The 18,297-nt window shown below is 47.0% G+C and overlaps 1 protein-coding gene across 4 annotated transcripts in view; it reads right to left on the bottom strand.

Moving 5' to 3' along the window:
- The window catches only part of ptprz1a (protein tyrosine phosphatase receptor type Z1a), a 261,674-nt gene that overhangs the window by 29,529 nt on the left and 213,848 nt on the right, over positions 1-18,297 (bottom strand). For all 4 annotated transcript variants that reach the window (XM_072484494.1, XM_072484493.1, XM_072484495.1 and 1 more), the window contains 5 exons: positions 17,702-17,798; positions 7,764-7,846; positions 3,222-3,356; positions 2,543-2,677; positions 657-820 (listed from right to left, as the gene is read on the bottom strand). In XM_072484494.1, coding sequence (XP_072340595.1) covers positions 657-820; positions 2,543-2,677; positions 3,222-3,356; positions 7,764-7,846; positions 17,702-17,798 — 614 coding nt within the window. The remainder of the gene's footprint in view (positions 1-656; positions 821-2,542; positions 2,678-3,221; positions 3,357-7,763; positions 7,847-17,701; positions 17,799-18,297) is intronic.

An 18,297-nucleotide genomic window follows, 5' to 3' on the forward strand; every position in this document is an offset into this window, starting at 1 on the left:
TGTCAGTCCTTTCTCATAATCCCTCTTTGCTTCTCTAATTTGGTTTTTCAACTCCCCACTGAACCTTCTGTATTCCTCTTGGTTCTCAATTGTATTTTCTACCTGACACCTGTCATAAGCACCTTTATTCTTCCTCATCATTTTTATCTCCTTTTAAATGCAGGGATCTCTGGATTCATTTGCACTACCTTTCCCTTTTAGGAGAATGTACCTTGACTGTGTCCAGACCATTCCTTCAGTATCAAAGAAACGTCAGTCTAAATGACACCTGATGGCAGATTCCCACCGTATGTTCAAAGGAGATTGCACAGGAATGGTCTGGGCCTTAAACTGAATTTCCTGGGACTTTGTAAAGATTGCCGGTTCTGCCAGTTCCGTATGACCACTTTGACAAAGGATATTAATTGATTTCCTTCTTTGCTACCCTTCTGAGCGAGATTTCCTATTATGGTGATCTGGACCTTAACCGGAGACAAACAGTGCTGAACTCACTGCAGCTATGATGAGAATGCTCACTCGCTGATAGAAAACACAGGGTAAGAAGCATTGTTTACCAGTGCAGCACTCACTCTGGCACCAGTTCAAAGCTAAAAACATTTAAACACCATCAAGTTGCTCCAATTTTAAATGTTCCTATTGTGAATAATGTCAAGTACCTGCAGTGAACTACAACAGGTCCCATAAGATTGGTCTTAGCAGCTGCTGAGTGCCTTATAAACGTTAACACAGGAAGGGCATATTCTGGAACACCCATATCAGGCCATTGAGTGTAATGATATTGGGTCACGGTATGATCATTCTGTCTTCCTTTCTGTGATCCCTGTGGTGTGTAACAAAACATACTTTAGATAGCAGTCTCATTTTTCTTTTAAAAATAAAAAATACAAGATCAGTGCAAGCGTTCATACCTTCATTCTTAGCATAACAGAACATTCAAAAAGCAAAAAGCATCTGACAACAGAAAAATTATACATTTACAAAGTCCTCCTCTTTCCGCCGATCGGACAAAAAAATCCTCCTCTGCAGGTGCTGACTCTCATTGGGGGTTCTCATCTTACATGTATTATTTTTAGATGTGTCACCAATGTGTGAGCTTTGTAGAATATCGCAAAAAGCAGAGTCTCATCCTTCCCCCTACATGTGCCCTACCCCATCGACCTTTTCTTCCTCCCTGTCTGCTTCAGTGCTCTGAGGCCAGCTACAATGGACCCACCAATGCTCCAGCTTAGACTCGTCAATTCAGGACAAAGGGGGGCAGATATCTGGGCCTTCATATCCATAGAGCACTCCTGCAATAAATGTATTTAACAAGCCCACGACAGAGGGTACAATTAAGATACTGAATTGCAAATAGACTTGACTTAAGCCAAAGAAAACTAAAATTCTTCAGTACCGAATGTTCACCATATCCTTCTATCCCGCCCAACGCTAATCCCGCCCAACGCCAATCCCGCCCAACGCCAATCCCGCCCAACGCCAATCCCGCCCAATGCCAATCCCGCCCAACACCAATCCCGCCCAACACCAATCCCGCCCAACACCAACACCAATCCCGCCCAACGCCAATCCCGCCCAACGCCAATCCCGCCCAACGCCAATCCCGCCCAATGCCAATCCCGCCCAACGCCTATCCCGCCCAATGCCAATCCCGCCCAACACCAATCCCGCCCAACACCAATCTCGCCCAACACCAACACCAATCCCGCCCAACGCCAATTTTTAAGGAACAATTCCAAACTTTTTTCAGAATTGGAAATCAAAACAAACAAACTTCCTCTTCGTCCTGCAAAAACTACCCAACCTCGCCACTGGTTATGGTGTACATATTATAGTATAAGCAAGGACAGCAGCCCTGAGGAACTCAAGACTATACACGTAGGCAGTAGTAGTCTGAAAGTAAGTGTGAACTACTTCTCAATCTTCAAGCAATGATAACCATCACCCCCCACACACACAAACAACCCTGTCCAGCTAATTGTTAAATATCCTGAATTTTCTAGCTATCATAGAATCCTTATAGTGCAGAAGGAGGCCATTCGGCCCATTGAGTCTGCACCGACCCTCGGAAAGAGCACCTTAGTTTGGCCAACTCCTCTACCCTAAGCCCTGCAACTTCACCTAACCTACAAATCTTTGGACACAAAGGGACAATTTATCAAGGTTAATCCCTGCACATCTATGGAGTGTAGCAGGAAACCAGAGCACCCGAAGGAAACCCACGAAGGGAGAACGTGCAAACTCCGCATAGTCACCCAAGGCTAAAATCAAACTCAAATCCCTGGCACTGTGAGGCAGCAATGCTAACAACTTTTTCACCCAAATATACTGCATTTTGAAACTTGAAAGCCAGTGAGGAGCCCAGCTCCAAAGAAATCTCCTCCCATTCCCGCCCCCACATGTGCAAGCAGCGTAATGGAAAAGTACAAATTAATTTGCAACAAGGGATAAGATTGGATCTGAATATTCAATTTTACCTCAAGGAGATTTTGCTCATCAGACAAGTTGACCCTTTTTGTATTTCCATACAAGCACATCCACATACCTTCTTAAACTTTGTGTTGCGAATAGAGAACTGTCGAACAGTGTAATAAGACAAGACTTTCGTGCTTTTCAGCGAGACAAGAATGTTTCCATATTCTTCATTGCTTTCTGTCGGCCAGTACTGATCGCATTTCCTCTAAACAGAAATTTTAAAAATCACATCAAGGAAAAATTTTGTTTTAAATCCGGGATTATTATTTGGAATTTTTACTCAAGATGACTCTTCTTTGTATTGATTCAGCCAGGCTAACTCTCTCTGTTTAGAATAGAGGGCAGGCATCTATCTATGACCTGGCTGTGCTGCCTTGATCTGGGAGAACTTCACCCTGGAAGGTGCTCAGGACGGAAAGTGCTCCATTCCCCAGTGTAAATCCACTGCCTTGAAACACACTCAATCTGAATGTCAAGAAAAGACATCCGGCAGCTTTTACTGAACTTCCGGCTTGGAAGTGTAGAATTGGACCTTTTTGTCACTGTGGCAAATAAGAACTGTGTTCAGTACCTTGATGCAAATGTGCACATCAGAGGAAATGAGTCTCTATGTTTCATAAAATGGCACGGTTAGTGACTGAAAGCAGCACGCTCAGAAAAGGAGGTGCCATATCCCCACTTTTTCATTCCAAAGCCATTTGGTAACATTACTTTTGAGTGACACCGAGTTTTCAAAGTCTCAAACTCACCCGTCCCTTTTCTACCAGGTTGGTGATCATAACAATAACTCCCACATTGTGCTCCCATATCATCCGCCAGAAATCTTCAGCTGTAGATTTAAGTGGCCCTTGAGCTGCAATGTAGGCTTTCTGTCTGTCGTAGCCCTGTTGAATACAGTCAAGGCATACGCTGCATGAAATTCCTGCTTTTTATTTTGCACATTTGTCAATTGACAGATATTTAAAAGAAAGGAGCCAAGGTGCATTAATATGCATTCTGGGAGAAGCTGGGAAGATTATCCACATCTTTCGGGGATAGAGTTACACAAACAAGTTTTTACAAAAATGCTGGAAAAGTCTGAGAAGAGAAAATAAGACACTTCACCTTTAATCCATCTGGCATGCAACTGGAATCATAGAATGATACTGCACAGAAGATGTCACTTGGTCATCCCACTTATGCTGGCTGTTTGAAAGATCTATCCAAGTATTCCCACTCCACTGTACTTTCCCCATAGCTGTGCAAACCTTTCCCCTTCAAATCATCATTTAATTTATGTTTTAAAGGGAAATCTTGAACATCTCCATTGTCTGCCTCTAATTTCCTGCCTGAAGACCATTTCAAACAATCACTGTGCAAAGAGATTCATCCTGATAGCCATTTCATTCATCTCCCTCAAAGTCATTTCAGGTTTCACATTCTTCATCTTCACTATTACTCATGTAAAATGACTAAATCGCACAATATAATGAAGAAGTCACAATGTGAGTCACATAGCCTCACAACCCTTGACAATGAGTTGGAATGTTTCCTCACAGGTACAAGAAATAAAAACACCAACTTTGCAACTCATTTCAACATTTTGACTTTAAAGTTGTCTGTAATTTACACCCGATTCTATAGCTACTGTGTCTTATGCAAGGAGCTCTGCATAATTAAAGGTTTATCAATCCATCTGTAGAGAATGAGAATGTGTCCATTTCGGAAAAGGGTTGCCTATTAGTTTAAATTTCACAGTCACGAAAAATAAACCAATCCAAAGAATAAACATTGAATTTAACCGCCTCTCAAAAATGTTCAGTTCACAAGAACAAAACCAATCACACCCCTGATATTTTTTCAACATTTCCTGTAGCCATGTTGTTTTTTTCCTGACCCTGCCAAAGGCTATTCAAAATAAAATATATAATACAATAATCAGACAAAAACAAGTCTGGAAAGAAACCTCACAACACTTACCCATTCCATCTTCCATCGCTACTGGCAACTAATCCATGCCCGGCCTCACTTCTGTTTTAGGCTTGTCATCGTCATGTCTCTTGAGCTAGGCCAAACGCTACATCGTCTGCGGCCCTGCACTGGAAGCCTGACAACTCAAGTTCACTGAAGTTCTTTGCCCCCTCACAGTCCCTTCACTGAAATTCCTCAGAGGATTCTCATATGTGTACATATAAGGCTGGAGTTTCACCCACGGGTCGTGAAAGGTGGGAAAATTCCCAACTCGGCCTGTGGGCCTCAGAAGAAAATACCAGAAAGATGGGATTTTCATTACATGGGTGGTGGGTGAGAGGTGGGTTGCTGGGTAGTAGGTGTAGGTTGCAGCTGGGCCAGCCAACCCAGGAATGAGTTTGAAGGCAGCCACAGGGCACCAAGTTGTGCTGTTCGAAAGGTTTAAAATTCTTTAAAGTATCAATAGATGAAACAGGAAGCGCTTGAAACCTCTTTAGCGTGTGTAAATAAACATTGTGCAATTGACAGAAGAGATCAGGGCATAGAACAGGTAAATCAAGCAATGTTTTCCTTAGAGCTCATGGCCAGCATTCTCCGACCCTGCGTCAGGTCGGAGAATCCCCGGGGGGAGGCACGAATCCTGCCCCGCCACCCCACCGCCTATTCTCCAGCGCCGTTTCTCGGGGGCCGACAGGATTCTCGCCACGCCGGTCGGGGGCAGTTGACAGCAGCACCGCCCCCCCCCCCCAGCGATTCTCCAGGCCCCGATGGGCCGAGTGGCCGTAAAGTTTTGCCTAGACCCGCCGGTGTGATTTACTCACCTCACGCATGGCGGGACCTGGCAGGTAAGTGTACAGGGGTGGTCCTGGGGGGGGGGGGGGGGGGGACGGGGGGGGGGGGGATCTAACCCTGGGGAGGCCACCACGGTGGCCTGGGCCGTGATCAGAGCCTACCCATCTGCGGGCGGGCTGGTTCCATGTGGGGCCTTTCCTCCGCGCCTGTAGGGCTCCGCCATATTGCCCGGGGGCCGGCGAGCATGCGGGGAAATACGCCGGCCGGCCTGCGTATGCACGGAAATATGCTGGCCGGTCCGCTCATGCGCGAGATCACGCCGGCCGTTCCACACATGCGCCAACTGCCGCTGGCCCACCACTCCGGCGTCAACCTAGCCCCCGAGAAATTGGAGAATTCCTCACTTTCAGGGGCTGTTGACGCTGGAGTGGTTGGCGGCGGTTTTCCCGCCAGCATGGGGACATAGCCCCATTTTCAGAGAATCCCGCCCATTATGTTTCAGTACTCTTAAGGGTTTCTGGGCTCTCAGCCAAACCTCACTAGATATTCTTGGCTGACCTTGGGCATAACTTTCACGGACATCAACAGCGTTAAGTCAGTGGGTGGGTGGGGGAGGGGGTATACCTTGGCATGGGAGCAGGAACATTTGAACTTGTATTCCAAAAGATTCTTTCATGCAGACTATGGATCATGAAATCTTTGAAGAGCCGTGAACTACGCATGCCTCTTTGAAAAGTTGGCCAGTGTGCAGGAAAATTGTGGGGGCCTGTAAAGGAGCCAGCCAGGTCAGGAGTAAGTAGTGAGGATATCTGACTCAAACCCACCCGCACACTTAAAAGACACTCCTGAAAATCAGAAATCCTGGGAATGGGATTGAGAATCCTAGAATCAGGTACTGGCCATCATTTTAACCGCTTTAAGAGACCCGATTCCATGAAAATCCAGCCCATAATGAAATCCAGATCTGCTGCTGAAACCTTCATCTGTGCTATTGTTATGTCTAGGCTTGGCTATTCAATTGCTCTGATGGCTGTCCTGTCTTCTTCGATCCAACATAAACTTGTGCGCATCCAAAGTTCTGCCGCTCATATCTTAACTTGCACAAAGTGTCGTACACTCATCGCCCCTGTGCTCACTGACCTACACTGGTGCACGGTTGAGGAATCACTCCATTTCAAAATTCTCATCCTTCTTTTCAAATCCTCCCATGGCCTTCACCCCTCCCAATCTCGGTTACGTTCCCCCAGCCCTACAAGCCTTTGAGATCTCTGCACTCCTCCAATTCTGGCCAATTGCACATCATTGGGCCGAATTCTCCGGTCCACCAGCCGCGGGTTTCTCAGTGGCGCGCCGTTTGCTGAATTCTATTCTCCCGCCTCATGTCAATGGGATTTCCCATTGAAGCCACACAACACCACCGGAAAACTCATGGGCAGGGGTGCGCTGCCAGCAGGAAAAGTGAATCCCAACGGCTGGAGAATTCATTCTGGCCATTGATTCTAATTATCCCATCAGTGGTGGCTGTGCTTTTAACTGAGTTGGCCTCAGGTCTGGATTTCATCCCTAATGCTCTCTTTGTCTCTTTCCTCCATTGAGACACTCTTTAACACCTAATTCTGTGACGCAGCTTTTTGTTGCCCATCTTAATGGTTCAAATATTTCAGTCCCCCCTGCCGGTAGGATCTTCCGGTCCCCACAAAGTGAATGGGCATTTGAATATCTCGTTGCATTCGCCACGGAGGAACCTGCTGGCCCGGGCCCCGAAGATCCGGGCCAATATCTCAGTCAATGGTTTGATGTTGAACTGTTCAGCGGTAACACTTAATTAGCGCCTTGAAGTATTTTCCTACATTACAGATGCTATATAAATGCAATTTATTATCCTTCAGCACGCTTGGTATTTCTGGGGGCAGTTATGGCCACAGTTAATTAGTGAAATTAATTGGGTGCTGGGCAGGTAAGCCCATAGTAATTCTATAAACCTATAGTAATGGAAAACTGCAATGCCAAAAATTCCCCAAGGATTCTTCCCTGTAACGTTGTCAGAAATGCCGGGTAAATTCTCAAAACAGGGATTCATTCTATCAATCTTCCATGGCCTTTGGTTCAGATGAACAGCATCCACAGTATTTTGCTTTTGTTTTGTATTCTGCTAATCTTCCCCTGAAGTTGCTGAGATCAAGTCCTTGCCGAACAAAATCCCAGTACAATTGCCTCTGAAGTGAAAGAATTGCTACGAGGTCACAGTCACAGTGGTGAATTTGTGCCAGCACCTACTCACCTGTCTCTTCAATCCCTCTATCAGATAATGCTGTGGGGGATATACTAATATAGAAACACTGCATTCACTTCTGGTAAATTGTGATGTTTTGACACAAACAAGCAAGGCACATACAAGCACTAATTAATATTGGCAAAGACATCTAAAATAAAAACTTAAGATTTGGGATGTTTCAGAAATCTTACAAATCACAGATAAGCCATTAATTCAAAATCACTCTGCCACCCACCCTCCCAGTATGTGAAAGAAGCTTCTGTATCTTACTTACATCCACATAATTAGCATTGATGTAATCACTGTGCTTGGAGTCCTTTTCCGCAGCTGGGGACAGTTTAACTCTGCTGTGGTCAACTGCAACAAAGAGAGATTTTGCTAATTTTGTTGCCAGAATAAAGCATTTTTTAAAAATGGTTAATAAGGGTGGCATGTGGCGCAGTGGTTAGCACTGGGACTGCGGCGCTGAGAACCCGTGTTTGAATCCCGGCCCTGGGTCACTGTCCGTGTGGAGTTTGCATATCCCCCCCATGTCTGCGTGGGTTTCAACCCCACAACCCAAAGATGTGTTGGTTAGGAGGATTGGCCACGCTAAATTGCCCCTTAACTGGAAAAGAAAAATAATTGGCTACTCTAAATTTATATTTTTAAAAATGGTTAATGCCGGATTAAACATAAGCAAACTCCTTCCGTGAAAGCGGTAGAGCAAATGGAACAATTACATTCCGCAATGTGAGATTAGGCTGCAGAGCATCAACACATTCTTTTGCTTAGTTAAGGAAATCTTTTTGAATCAAAATTAGATTAGAGGCATATTTCTCTCAGGTTAGGCTGTTGGTATCTCCCTCTGACAAACACACTTTGACTCCACCAGGACACCTGATTCATGTATTCAAATGCAATGTTCCATTGCAAAAGATTATGGTCAAAGAGAAAGACTTCCTCTTTCATCCAAAGAGAATGTTATATGCCAAGGTGATTATAAGAGGCAAACAGTAAATGCTGGGAATACTCAGCAGCTTAGACAGTGTCTGCTGAAAGAGAAACAGAGTTTATGTTCAAATCAATGATCTTTCATCAGAACTGGCAAAATGTTGTGATGTGATAGAAAAGAACAAAGCAGAAGGCCTGTGAGAGGAAAGTACGCAGTAGGAGGGATTAAGGGCATGATTTAAAGGTCTTGTCGCGCGCGACTTGGTGTCAGAGCGAGGCCGTTGAATCTCGCGAGAGGACTCTCGCAAGTTTGCGATGCTCTAAACACCTCGCGGGATTTAATGGAGTCTCGCGAGATGTCGCAACTTGGAACCCGCTGTCACTGGCCGTGATTCAGATCTGCATTTTTAAATGAAACGGAACACCATTGCCGCAGCCGGATGGGCAGCCATGTAGCTGCGCACACCGCTAACAGCCCAGTGAACTTAGTGCCACGGGTCATATGGGTGTTCCCACAAGGCTACCCACCTGGATGCCCTCTGGCCCCAGCTGACCCATCAGCTGTATGGGCGCGCTCCAGCACATCCAGTGCCATCTTGTTGGCTTGGATAAGTGTATGTGGGGATTGTAATGTGTATGTTCAGGGCGGCATCGCGGCACAGTGGGTAGCACTGTTGCTTCAAAATGCCAGGGACCCGGGTTTGATTCTCGGCTTGTGTCACTGTCTGTGCGTAGTCTGCACGTTCTCCCTGTGTCTGCGTGGGTTTCCACCCGGGAAGGCCGAAGAATCGAGGGAAGCTGCTGGATCACGCGCAGGTAGGTCATAAGTAGGTTTACGTCCTACTTCCACGAACGTCATTCGGTCCCACCCTTTTGGGGCGGGATTCCAATTCCAATGCCTTGCGGGACTTCGGAGAATCCCATGAGGGGCGGAGCCTCTTGGGAGGCTTGTTGGAGGCCTTTCCCGGCATTCGCTGGTCGTGTTGCAGTCAAGCGAGAGCCCAATGCGGCCGATGATTCGCACCCTTAGTCTCAGAAATGGTGAATCCAGCTCATGATTTGCTTGGTATATTGCAAGATCTGAGCATTTTGCTTTATTCCATTCACTACTGCCCTCTCCATTGCGGAGAAGTAAATATAGTTCAAGAAGGGCTGCCAGCTGTGAGGCCACATGTTCATCTTCTCTCAGGACACTATATCACAGAAAGATGGCTTTGAGGCTGAGGTAAGTTTTATATTTCATATGAGAAATTAATAACTGGAGACCATTGTGTCACATTTTTGAAACTCATGAGGATGTTTGTAAAATTTGAAAGATTACTCCCTGTGCAAATTGTGTTTAGGAGTGAGTCATCATGCTGCGCAATTTATAAAATGACACTGAAGGCATATATTTGGGGACAAGGGGAGAACTAACCCCGAACAACCAGGATTGAGCTAATTAGGAACAAAGATTACCCAAGTGAATAAAATAGGTGAGAATAAAGTTGTAATAACCCAGACCGAAGAGGATGACCCAATTGATCTCCCCATGGGGATGACCCAATTGATCTCCCTTTGGGGATCGTGGAATCTGAGGGACTAGGCCTGGCAGCTGCGCCTCGTGAACCAGGTACTTAAAAGCCGGCCCTATTGGGGCCTGTATGATCTGTAGTCCCGGCTAGTACCTGTGCTGTAGGCTGCATTGCGGCCTTCACCTTTGTTTGCCAAAATAAATCTTTATTGTTTCACCTTCTCAGGGCTCCTGAAGATAATATAAAAGTAAATGTTTTCCTCAGCAAGATGGGACCAGATGTTTTTGAGGTGGTGTCTAACCAATGCTGCCTGCGAGACCTCAGTGCTGTGGACTGTTCTGAAGTGAATGAGATTCTGGACCCATATTATGGCATGAGTAAGAATGAGATCACATGGAGAGTTGCATTCCATGAAAGGAAGCAGCTGCCAAGTGTGGCTATTGCAGATTACATTCTCTAACTAAAGAAACTGGTCACTGCGGGTATGGCACAAACTTAAAAGTCAACCTTAGAGACACGTTTGTAAGAGGCCTAAATAACAATAACATTCAGGCCTAGCTTTTGAACAAAACTGACAAAGGAGGAGTGGTAAAACCACTGCTAGTGTATTATATGTATTGTGGTAAACTGTTACTGTACTACATGTATTGTGGTAAACCACTGCCTGATGGCTCCGCCTCCCCTCGGGCTCGGTATAAAGGTGGCTGACCTCCGGCGCTGCCCCAGTTCGGGATCAGTGGCAAGGAGGCTTTCTGTTTAGCTTATTAAAGCCACAGTTTTGTTCACTACTCATCTTGTGTTAATTGGTGGCACATCAGGAGGCCTGAGATGAGGCCATAGCAATGGAAATGACAGATAGTAGTAGTTGCAAATTACAAGGGAGTTCTTTTCCCAAACTGGCACCAGATTTCAGCAAGATCCCGTCCATGGCAGCCCAGTTCATAGTCAGGAAATTAGATGCTATCATTGCCATAGTAGCAGCCACCCATTTGAATGCCCTCATTTCCAGTCAAAATGCTATGCCTGTGGGAAGGTTGATCATATTCAAATGTCCCGCAGGAGTAGAGGAAATGATACTGTTCCAGGTTGTGGTAAAGCTCAAGCCTGCAGCCCTGCACCAGGCTGAGGTGAAGCTAGCTGAGGAGCCTGGAAATCCTCCAATGCACGAATTGAAACAGAAGGTAATGTTATCACGCAGGAAGATCGAGAGTTGTACCCAGTCAGAGAGCAAGGAAGACAGCACATGATGGACGATGCTAATAATAAGGCTCACCAATGAAACTATCACTAACCCAACTAAGATATGATCGCAAGTACCTGCAGTAAAAATGAAAGTCGGAGATTCACAATTTACTTTTGTTGTTAATGCAGCTGCAGCAGTGTCTGCTTATCTTAGAAGGAGAGAAGGAAGTTTCTAAGTCACATTCCCTTTGCAAAAATGGTGTGAAAGTAACTCCGATTAAGAGTATTCCAGTGTTAGGTCAAGTTAGTGCCAGACTGGAATATGATAACACGTGTAGTAATAGGAGTTACAAAGGGCTGAATTCTCCATTCATGGAGACTACGCACTGTGGCTGGAGTTGAATCACAGGAACTGCGTGCGCACATGCATCCCAAGCAATTCACGGCCCCACTGTTGTCTGATTCGCTAGGATTAGAATTTGTGTAAAAAGCCTGACAAGCTGGAACAGCTTTGAAGTGATCCACTCTCCTCCCGGACTGTCATTCCAGCCAAGAAGATGGCTGCACAAAGACCTGCTCCAAAAGATGGAGAAGGTCAGAATGCTGGCAGCATTCCAGCTGGAAGGAGGCACATCCGCTTCTCCAGGGTGGGGCGGAGGTTCAAGCCCGTCATTCTCAACAGTGCCTGGGATGAGGTGGCAGAGGCTGGCAGTGCTGCCAGCCTCACCAGGTGGATCGGCATACACTGCCAAAATAAGATGAATAACCTCCTTAGGATACATGACGGCAGCAGCAACCAGGTAGATAGTGAGCATAGCTGACTGTAGTCTAAATTCCATGTCTCTGTGAGTGGAGGGGGGAGAGACAGAGAAAGTTAGCAACATCAGGATTCCCTTGAAATTTGCCCTCCCCCTCCCCCCTCTTCCTGGCCTCTTCAAGGTGATGCCGTCTGCACTGCTCCGTGTCCTCATCAGTGACTGGCACCTGGCCTGTGATGTCGGAGCCTACACTCACCACCCATCCCTGCCAACAGATTTATCGGTGGCTGCCACAACCGGTGTTAATGATGGGCTCCGTGGCCCCTGTCCTGTTTCTCCCAGTGAGGCCTACTGTGGGTCTTATAGCCTTAACCCGCCAGGAGGGTGGCAACTGGTTGTGGAGATGGTCATATTGTGCAGCCAGTCGCCTCCATGCTAAGATCCTGGTGTGCGGGCAGGTCCAACAGGTGAGGGTGAGCAAGTGGTGTGTGCGTTTGCTGGCACCTTAGCTGCAGTGTTATATGGATCCTGGGTTTAACACACAGGTTGTGACAGGGAGCTGATCGGGTTCCCAGGCCAGGGGCGGGATGGATGGGATCAGGGCACGGTGAACAGGGAGGGCTTGGAGGCATCTCAAGATCCTGAGAGGTGGGCTAGTGATAGTTTTATTGGTGAGGCTTTTACTCTGAGAGGGGCTGTAAGCCGGGGGGGGGGGGGTGATTTTAAATTAATTTATGCAGAAGAATAAGTCTCAGCCAGGGCACTCTGATCCCGAGGGGGACGCCCCAAGTCCACACACTTGCCACCAAATCTCCATTACTCCCTGGGGTCCACACAGACACCTACCTGCAAACACGAACAGTTGGACAGATTTTCTTACCTCCTTGCTCCCCCTTAATGGTCATGGTGCCTGGGTCCTGCTTGTAAATACTTGCACCAATTCATCGCGTGACTCCCAGCTGAGCTTCACGGAGAGGTAGAGCTTCGGGCTACCAGCCCATTCATCAAATTTAAATCCATGCAAGTCATGGGCGGGATTCTGTGATCCTGAGGCTAAGTGTTGACACCGTCGGAAATGCAGTCACGTTCCTCGACGGCGTCAACACGGCCTCAGGATCAGCAATTCTGGCCCCTAGAGGGGGCCAGCATGGCACTGGAGTGGTTCACGCCGCTCCAGCTGCTGATCCCAGCGTCAACTGGGTCCGTGCATGCGCAGTGGCACGGTGCCAACGCGCGCATGTGCACACCGAGTTCCCGCCGGCTGAGAGCAGGTGTGGACGGTGCCGGCGGGACTCGGTGTTTTTACGACGGCCGCTGGGCCCATCCCGGCGCTGCATGAACCATGCCGGTGCCAATGGCACCGAATCTCTGCTCTGCGGAGGATTGCGTGCCGGCGTCGGGGCGGTGTGGCGCGATTCGCGCCGGTCACGGGGATTCTCCGGCCCGGCCCGAGAGAATCCCGCTCCATGGTTTTGCATGGTGCCGCCTCATGGGCCATGTAGCTCGCTGCCGCCACCGGTGGCGGACTGAATCATTGGAAGGGCGGCAATCCTATTTTTCAACTGACGCTTGATTCTCCGCCAGATCAGGAAACCCACTGCCAGCAGTGGGCAGCAGAGAATCCAACTGTAAGTGTCATTTTGGGAAGGAAAACCGGTGGGAATCCACAATTACTGTTGTGATTCCCATCGCGATCCACAATTCCTCTTTTTCTTTGGCGCCTGGGGATATTCCTGCCAGGAAAGAAATGCGCAGGACCTAAAGTGGCTGTCCAGGCTGGCTCCTCGAAGATCGAGCTGCCATTTTGCAAGAGTGCCCAGAACTCCACTCCAGACAATCTGAAAGCACCTCCTCCCCCACCCCAAGTGACCGACACCCCCCAATCGGGTCAGCAAAGGACTCCCACCCCATGCCCCCGTTCAGGCCTCCGTTCATGCTCCCGACTCAATCCCCCCTTTCATGGCTCCATCCAGTGGTAATGCCCCTTGTCACTGACCCCTGGCACCCTGTCAGTGTCAACCTGGCTGTGCTAAGGGAGCCATGGCACTTCCCTGCGCTGTCCCTAAACACCTGGGACTCCAATGAGCTCCAAGACCCTCCGACATGGTCATTGAAGGGGGATCCAGCGATGAGACGTCTTAAAACTGAACAGCTAGGATGCCAGTAGAGTAGTTTTACATAAGTTAGCTTATTAAGGATTGAGATTATTTATAGAAAGTATACCGGTAATCATTATTAACCATTAAACCTGTGTTTTAGGACATAGCAGTGATAATCATGTAAGCTCCGGCTACAAGCAGTGGCCACAATGCATGATGGGATTTAGGCTAGCTAACTTGCCCATGTTTTTGAGACACAGGGGATGTGTGATCAGCAAATTACAGAGTAAGCAAGTTTTTATCAGTGGCCCCAATATCCTCTGGAACAATCTATGAAGCAAAAAGGAAGTCACTTCTGATATCCTGTCCTTCTGAAACAATCCATGGAGTAAAGAGGATGCCAGTTCTGCCATCCTGTCCCTCATGAACAATGGGTGCGCAGGATGCTAAGATGGGGAAACAACTTAAAATTGGCCTAAAGCCTTTTGGTAAACAACAGCTAACAGGATGAGGCTCAATCATGGGTTGATCGCAATTTTATTGGATAAAGTTTAAACATGACAGCTTCAGAGATTGGATCGAGTCCAACTGGGGTGGGCTATTGAGTTTTGGAATTTGTTTAATTGATGTGTTTTTATCAGTGTTTAGCAGATAGATCTTGGCAAGCATCCAGATCTCATCTCCGTGTACATGAAACCAAGCTTGGGTTAATAAATAGCCATCATAACCAGGTTGTGTGTCTGCTCTGTTTATTAAGCTAATGTCTAACAATGAGGGTAGAATCCCACGTTAAGGCTGGCTCAATACTCAGACCTTGAAAATGCTCCTACAGTTATCTGTTGATGGAGGCCAGCAGTGATTCCCGCTGGCCTCACCCTGTGCAGCGGGGTTGGTGAAACCCGGGAGCCGGGAGACTCCAACTAAAAACTGGAAACGCATGTTTAAATTTTAATACTTATTTGTGTCTGAATCTGTTTCACACCCAGCGAGGGTGAGAACCAGATTGCGTCCTGTGACGTGGACCGGGAGCATCAGCGCCCAGTGTGAACCTCGTTTAGAGGCTCTCCCGCTCTTCTCCGGGAAATAGCAGGAAGTGCACTGGAACAAGGCGGGTGGGGGATAGAATTGCCGCAAAGAAAGAAATTGGCTTAAGAAAATCCGGTTAAACTGGTCCTAGTTATTTATAATGGGGATCAGTAAGAAAACATTGTAGAAATGCTGAGAGCACAATGCGGTCTTTGAGCAAGGAGGACCATATCATGACATTAACCATCGGTACGATATTAAATATTAAATAGCATAAGTCAGAAGATCATGCAAATGAAGACATTCCTTTGAGATATCGGTGAAGACTTAATTTGCAGCCACTGAGCTGCCTGCGAATTACTTTACAAGCACAAATGATATGCCAGCGTCTGCCAGGGAAATTAGTGAGGAACCCCTCAAGGTAAAGTGTTCAGTGAAGTGTTCAATTCTGTCATGAATGGCTGGCCTAAAGAGTGCAATGAAGAGAAATTGCAGGAGTATTTCACATGGAGAAATTAACTGAGTGTAGATCAAGGCTGTCTCCTTTGAGGTTTAAAAAACATTTTTCCACTTCGGTTCAGAGAAAGAATGTTGGAGGGAGAGTACACCGGGATAGTCTCTATGACGGCAGTAGCGATAAGCTATTTTTGGTATCCAAAAGGTAGGTCGAGACATTGAAGGGTTGGTGAAAAGTTGTGAATGTGCCTCAGATGAGAAATGATCAAACCAAGGTTTCTTCACTCCATAGTCAAACACAAGAGGCACAATTTAACGGGATCAGTTCTAAGTGCCGTAGCGACTGAGGTTTCCCGTGTGCTCCTCAATGGCTGCATTGGAGAGTTCCTGACCGCTATCGGACAGTACTTAGTCAGTTTTTTTGGCCCTTGCGTGTTCCTCGCCGGATAAGCCCATTATTTTAATTACTGGGGAGCTGAGCTCGCTGGCCAGACCGGGTCCACAGAGAACGGGCTGCCATTTTGAAAGGATGCCCAATCTCTAGATGAGCATGTGAGTCCCTCATATCCTCCCCTCCCCCACAGACAAGGGCACTACCCCCCTCCCCCAAATGCGGACATGGAGTTCTGGAGGGCCCCTCATATTTCACCCCCATACCTTCCATACCACCCTCATCCCACCTTTCATGAGCATCGCTCCCCTTAAGCCCTGATCCGTGGCAGTAACATCCTGGCACCCGTGCCATGCCATCCTGACAGTGGTCCTGACAGTCTTTCAGTGCCACTCTGTTACTTTGTCCCCCTCATACTTGCCCTTCAGCCCCCACCATTCATACCACCCTCATCCCACCTTCCACAAGTATTGCTCCCCTCAGGCTCTGACCCCTGGCAGTGCCATCTGGCATTTTGACAGTGCCAGACTGGCAGTGCCAAGGTGCCAGCTGGGCAGTGCCAAGCTGTCCTGGTGTCAGCGGGAGAGCCAGAGTGCCAACTTGTCTATCCCTGACCACCCAAGGGCCACCAATGGCCTGGGAGACCCTCCAAGTGTTGTTCCACCTGGTCCTCGATTGTGTGGACCAGCTCTAATTGCCGTTCGCGGGACCTTTCGCTGGCGAGCCGGATCAATTCCGGAATGCCATTGGATACGGCGACCTTCTCGTTAATTAGATGGAGATTGGCTTTTAAGTGGTGATTAGTGGGTTCTCGCTGCGCTGCGGCAAGTTCTGGAATTTGCAACGGGAGCAAGCCATTTCGATTGCAAACCCTTTGCCGCCTCGAAAGCTTTGCGATTTAGGCCGCTCCCGTGATTGAACCGGCTTGCAAGGATTCTCGCCAGGCGCAGTGAGGCCGTTAAACCGCGCCCAAGGAAATTGTGGGAACGAGTACATATCGATTTATTTGAAGTGAAAAGTAAAGAGTCCCTTGTTTAGGTCGATAGTGATAGCAAGTGGTTACATTTTGAGTCTATGATATGCTGGTGTAAAGGAAAAACATTATTTTACATGTAAATTACTCTGGCAGCATCGTTTATATATGTTTTGGTTGTGCTTATAGTAAAAATATGTATGCAACCCAACCTGTTAAACCTTCAGATATTGTTGATGCTGTTATAGTTATATCTAATTCTGGGAACTTGTACATTAAATGGTACATGTACTTGCGCTGTTTTCTTTTTAAAGTGGGATGGGAGTATAAATAATGTAAGGTTGGGGGGGGGGTCAGAAAACCTTGTCAGTCTTTTCTCAATGCAACAGACCACAGTTAGGAGGATGGGGTGGGGTGGGGAGATGAGACAAGAGAAATTGACAGAAGTATACAGCAGAATGTAATCTTCAATCATAATGCTGGTGAGATCCCATTCACCGGCCTTATTTCACTCGAGCGAGAGCGCAACGAGGCCCGATAATCAGGACCTATATGAAAAAGAGTAATTCTTCCCCACCCACCCAGCAAAATCATCAAGCTTGTAGGACTAAGTACCACTGAGGAAGTTCTCCTTAAGTTGATCAAGATAGGGGCTGGTTTAGCACAGTGGCTAAACAGCTGGCTTGTAATGCAGAAAAAGGCCAGCAGCGCGGGTTCAATTCCCGTACCGGCCTCCCCGAACAGGCGCCGGAATGTGGTGAATAGGGGCCTTTCACAGTAACTTCATTGAAGCCTATTTGTGACAATAAGCGATTATTATTATGATTCCAAATAATTAGTGATAATCCTGGGAGATCATAAAATAATCAAGATGGCTTACAAGCAACTATATTTATATAGCGGTTCTTGTTTTTGTTGTCTGGGTGGTTGGAGCTATCTGACGTGATGCCTAAGTCAACTGTGCATCCTTGGACTTCCTGCAAAGAGAAAACGCACATGTTAAATGGTATAATAAAATTGGACACAGCCAAGCCCGTTAAATGAATTAATTAAAAAATCGTTGAATCCCACTTCTTTTCCACTGCATTTTCCCCTTCCCACTCCTGACAGAAAAGAAACCTGCTAGGGGACATTTTCATACTGCTGGCTGCTTTCTAGTCTTCATCAACAGTGAATTAAACAGTGAGCATTTGGAATTCAACTGTTGGGGCATCACACTGTTGGGAGCTCTAATCCTCACAAAACAGTGTTCGACAAATCTTCTTGAGTCACCGGGAATTAAATATTAGTCTCCTGAACACTGCTGTGAGTGACCCATGAGGGGGAAAATAATCATTCAAGCATAAAAAATAAATTGTGCTTTTCCTCATTTCTTTGAACATTTCCAAATATAGTTTCGATATAAAAAATACTGGAGATGGCAATAAAGACTGCTTTCCCAGTGTTGGGGAGGAGATGGGAGGTTATGCGATGAAA

Source organism: Scyliorhinus torazame, chromosome 19 (genome assembly GCF_047496885.1).
Source record: "Scyliorhinus torazame isolate Kashiwa2021f chromosome 19, sScyTor2.1, whole genome shotgun sequence".
Classification (NCBI taxonomy): Eukaryota; Metazoa; Chordata; class Chondrichthyes; order Carcharhiniformes; family Scyliorhinidae; genus Scyliorhinus; species Scyliorhinus torazame.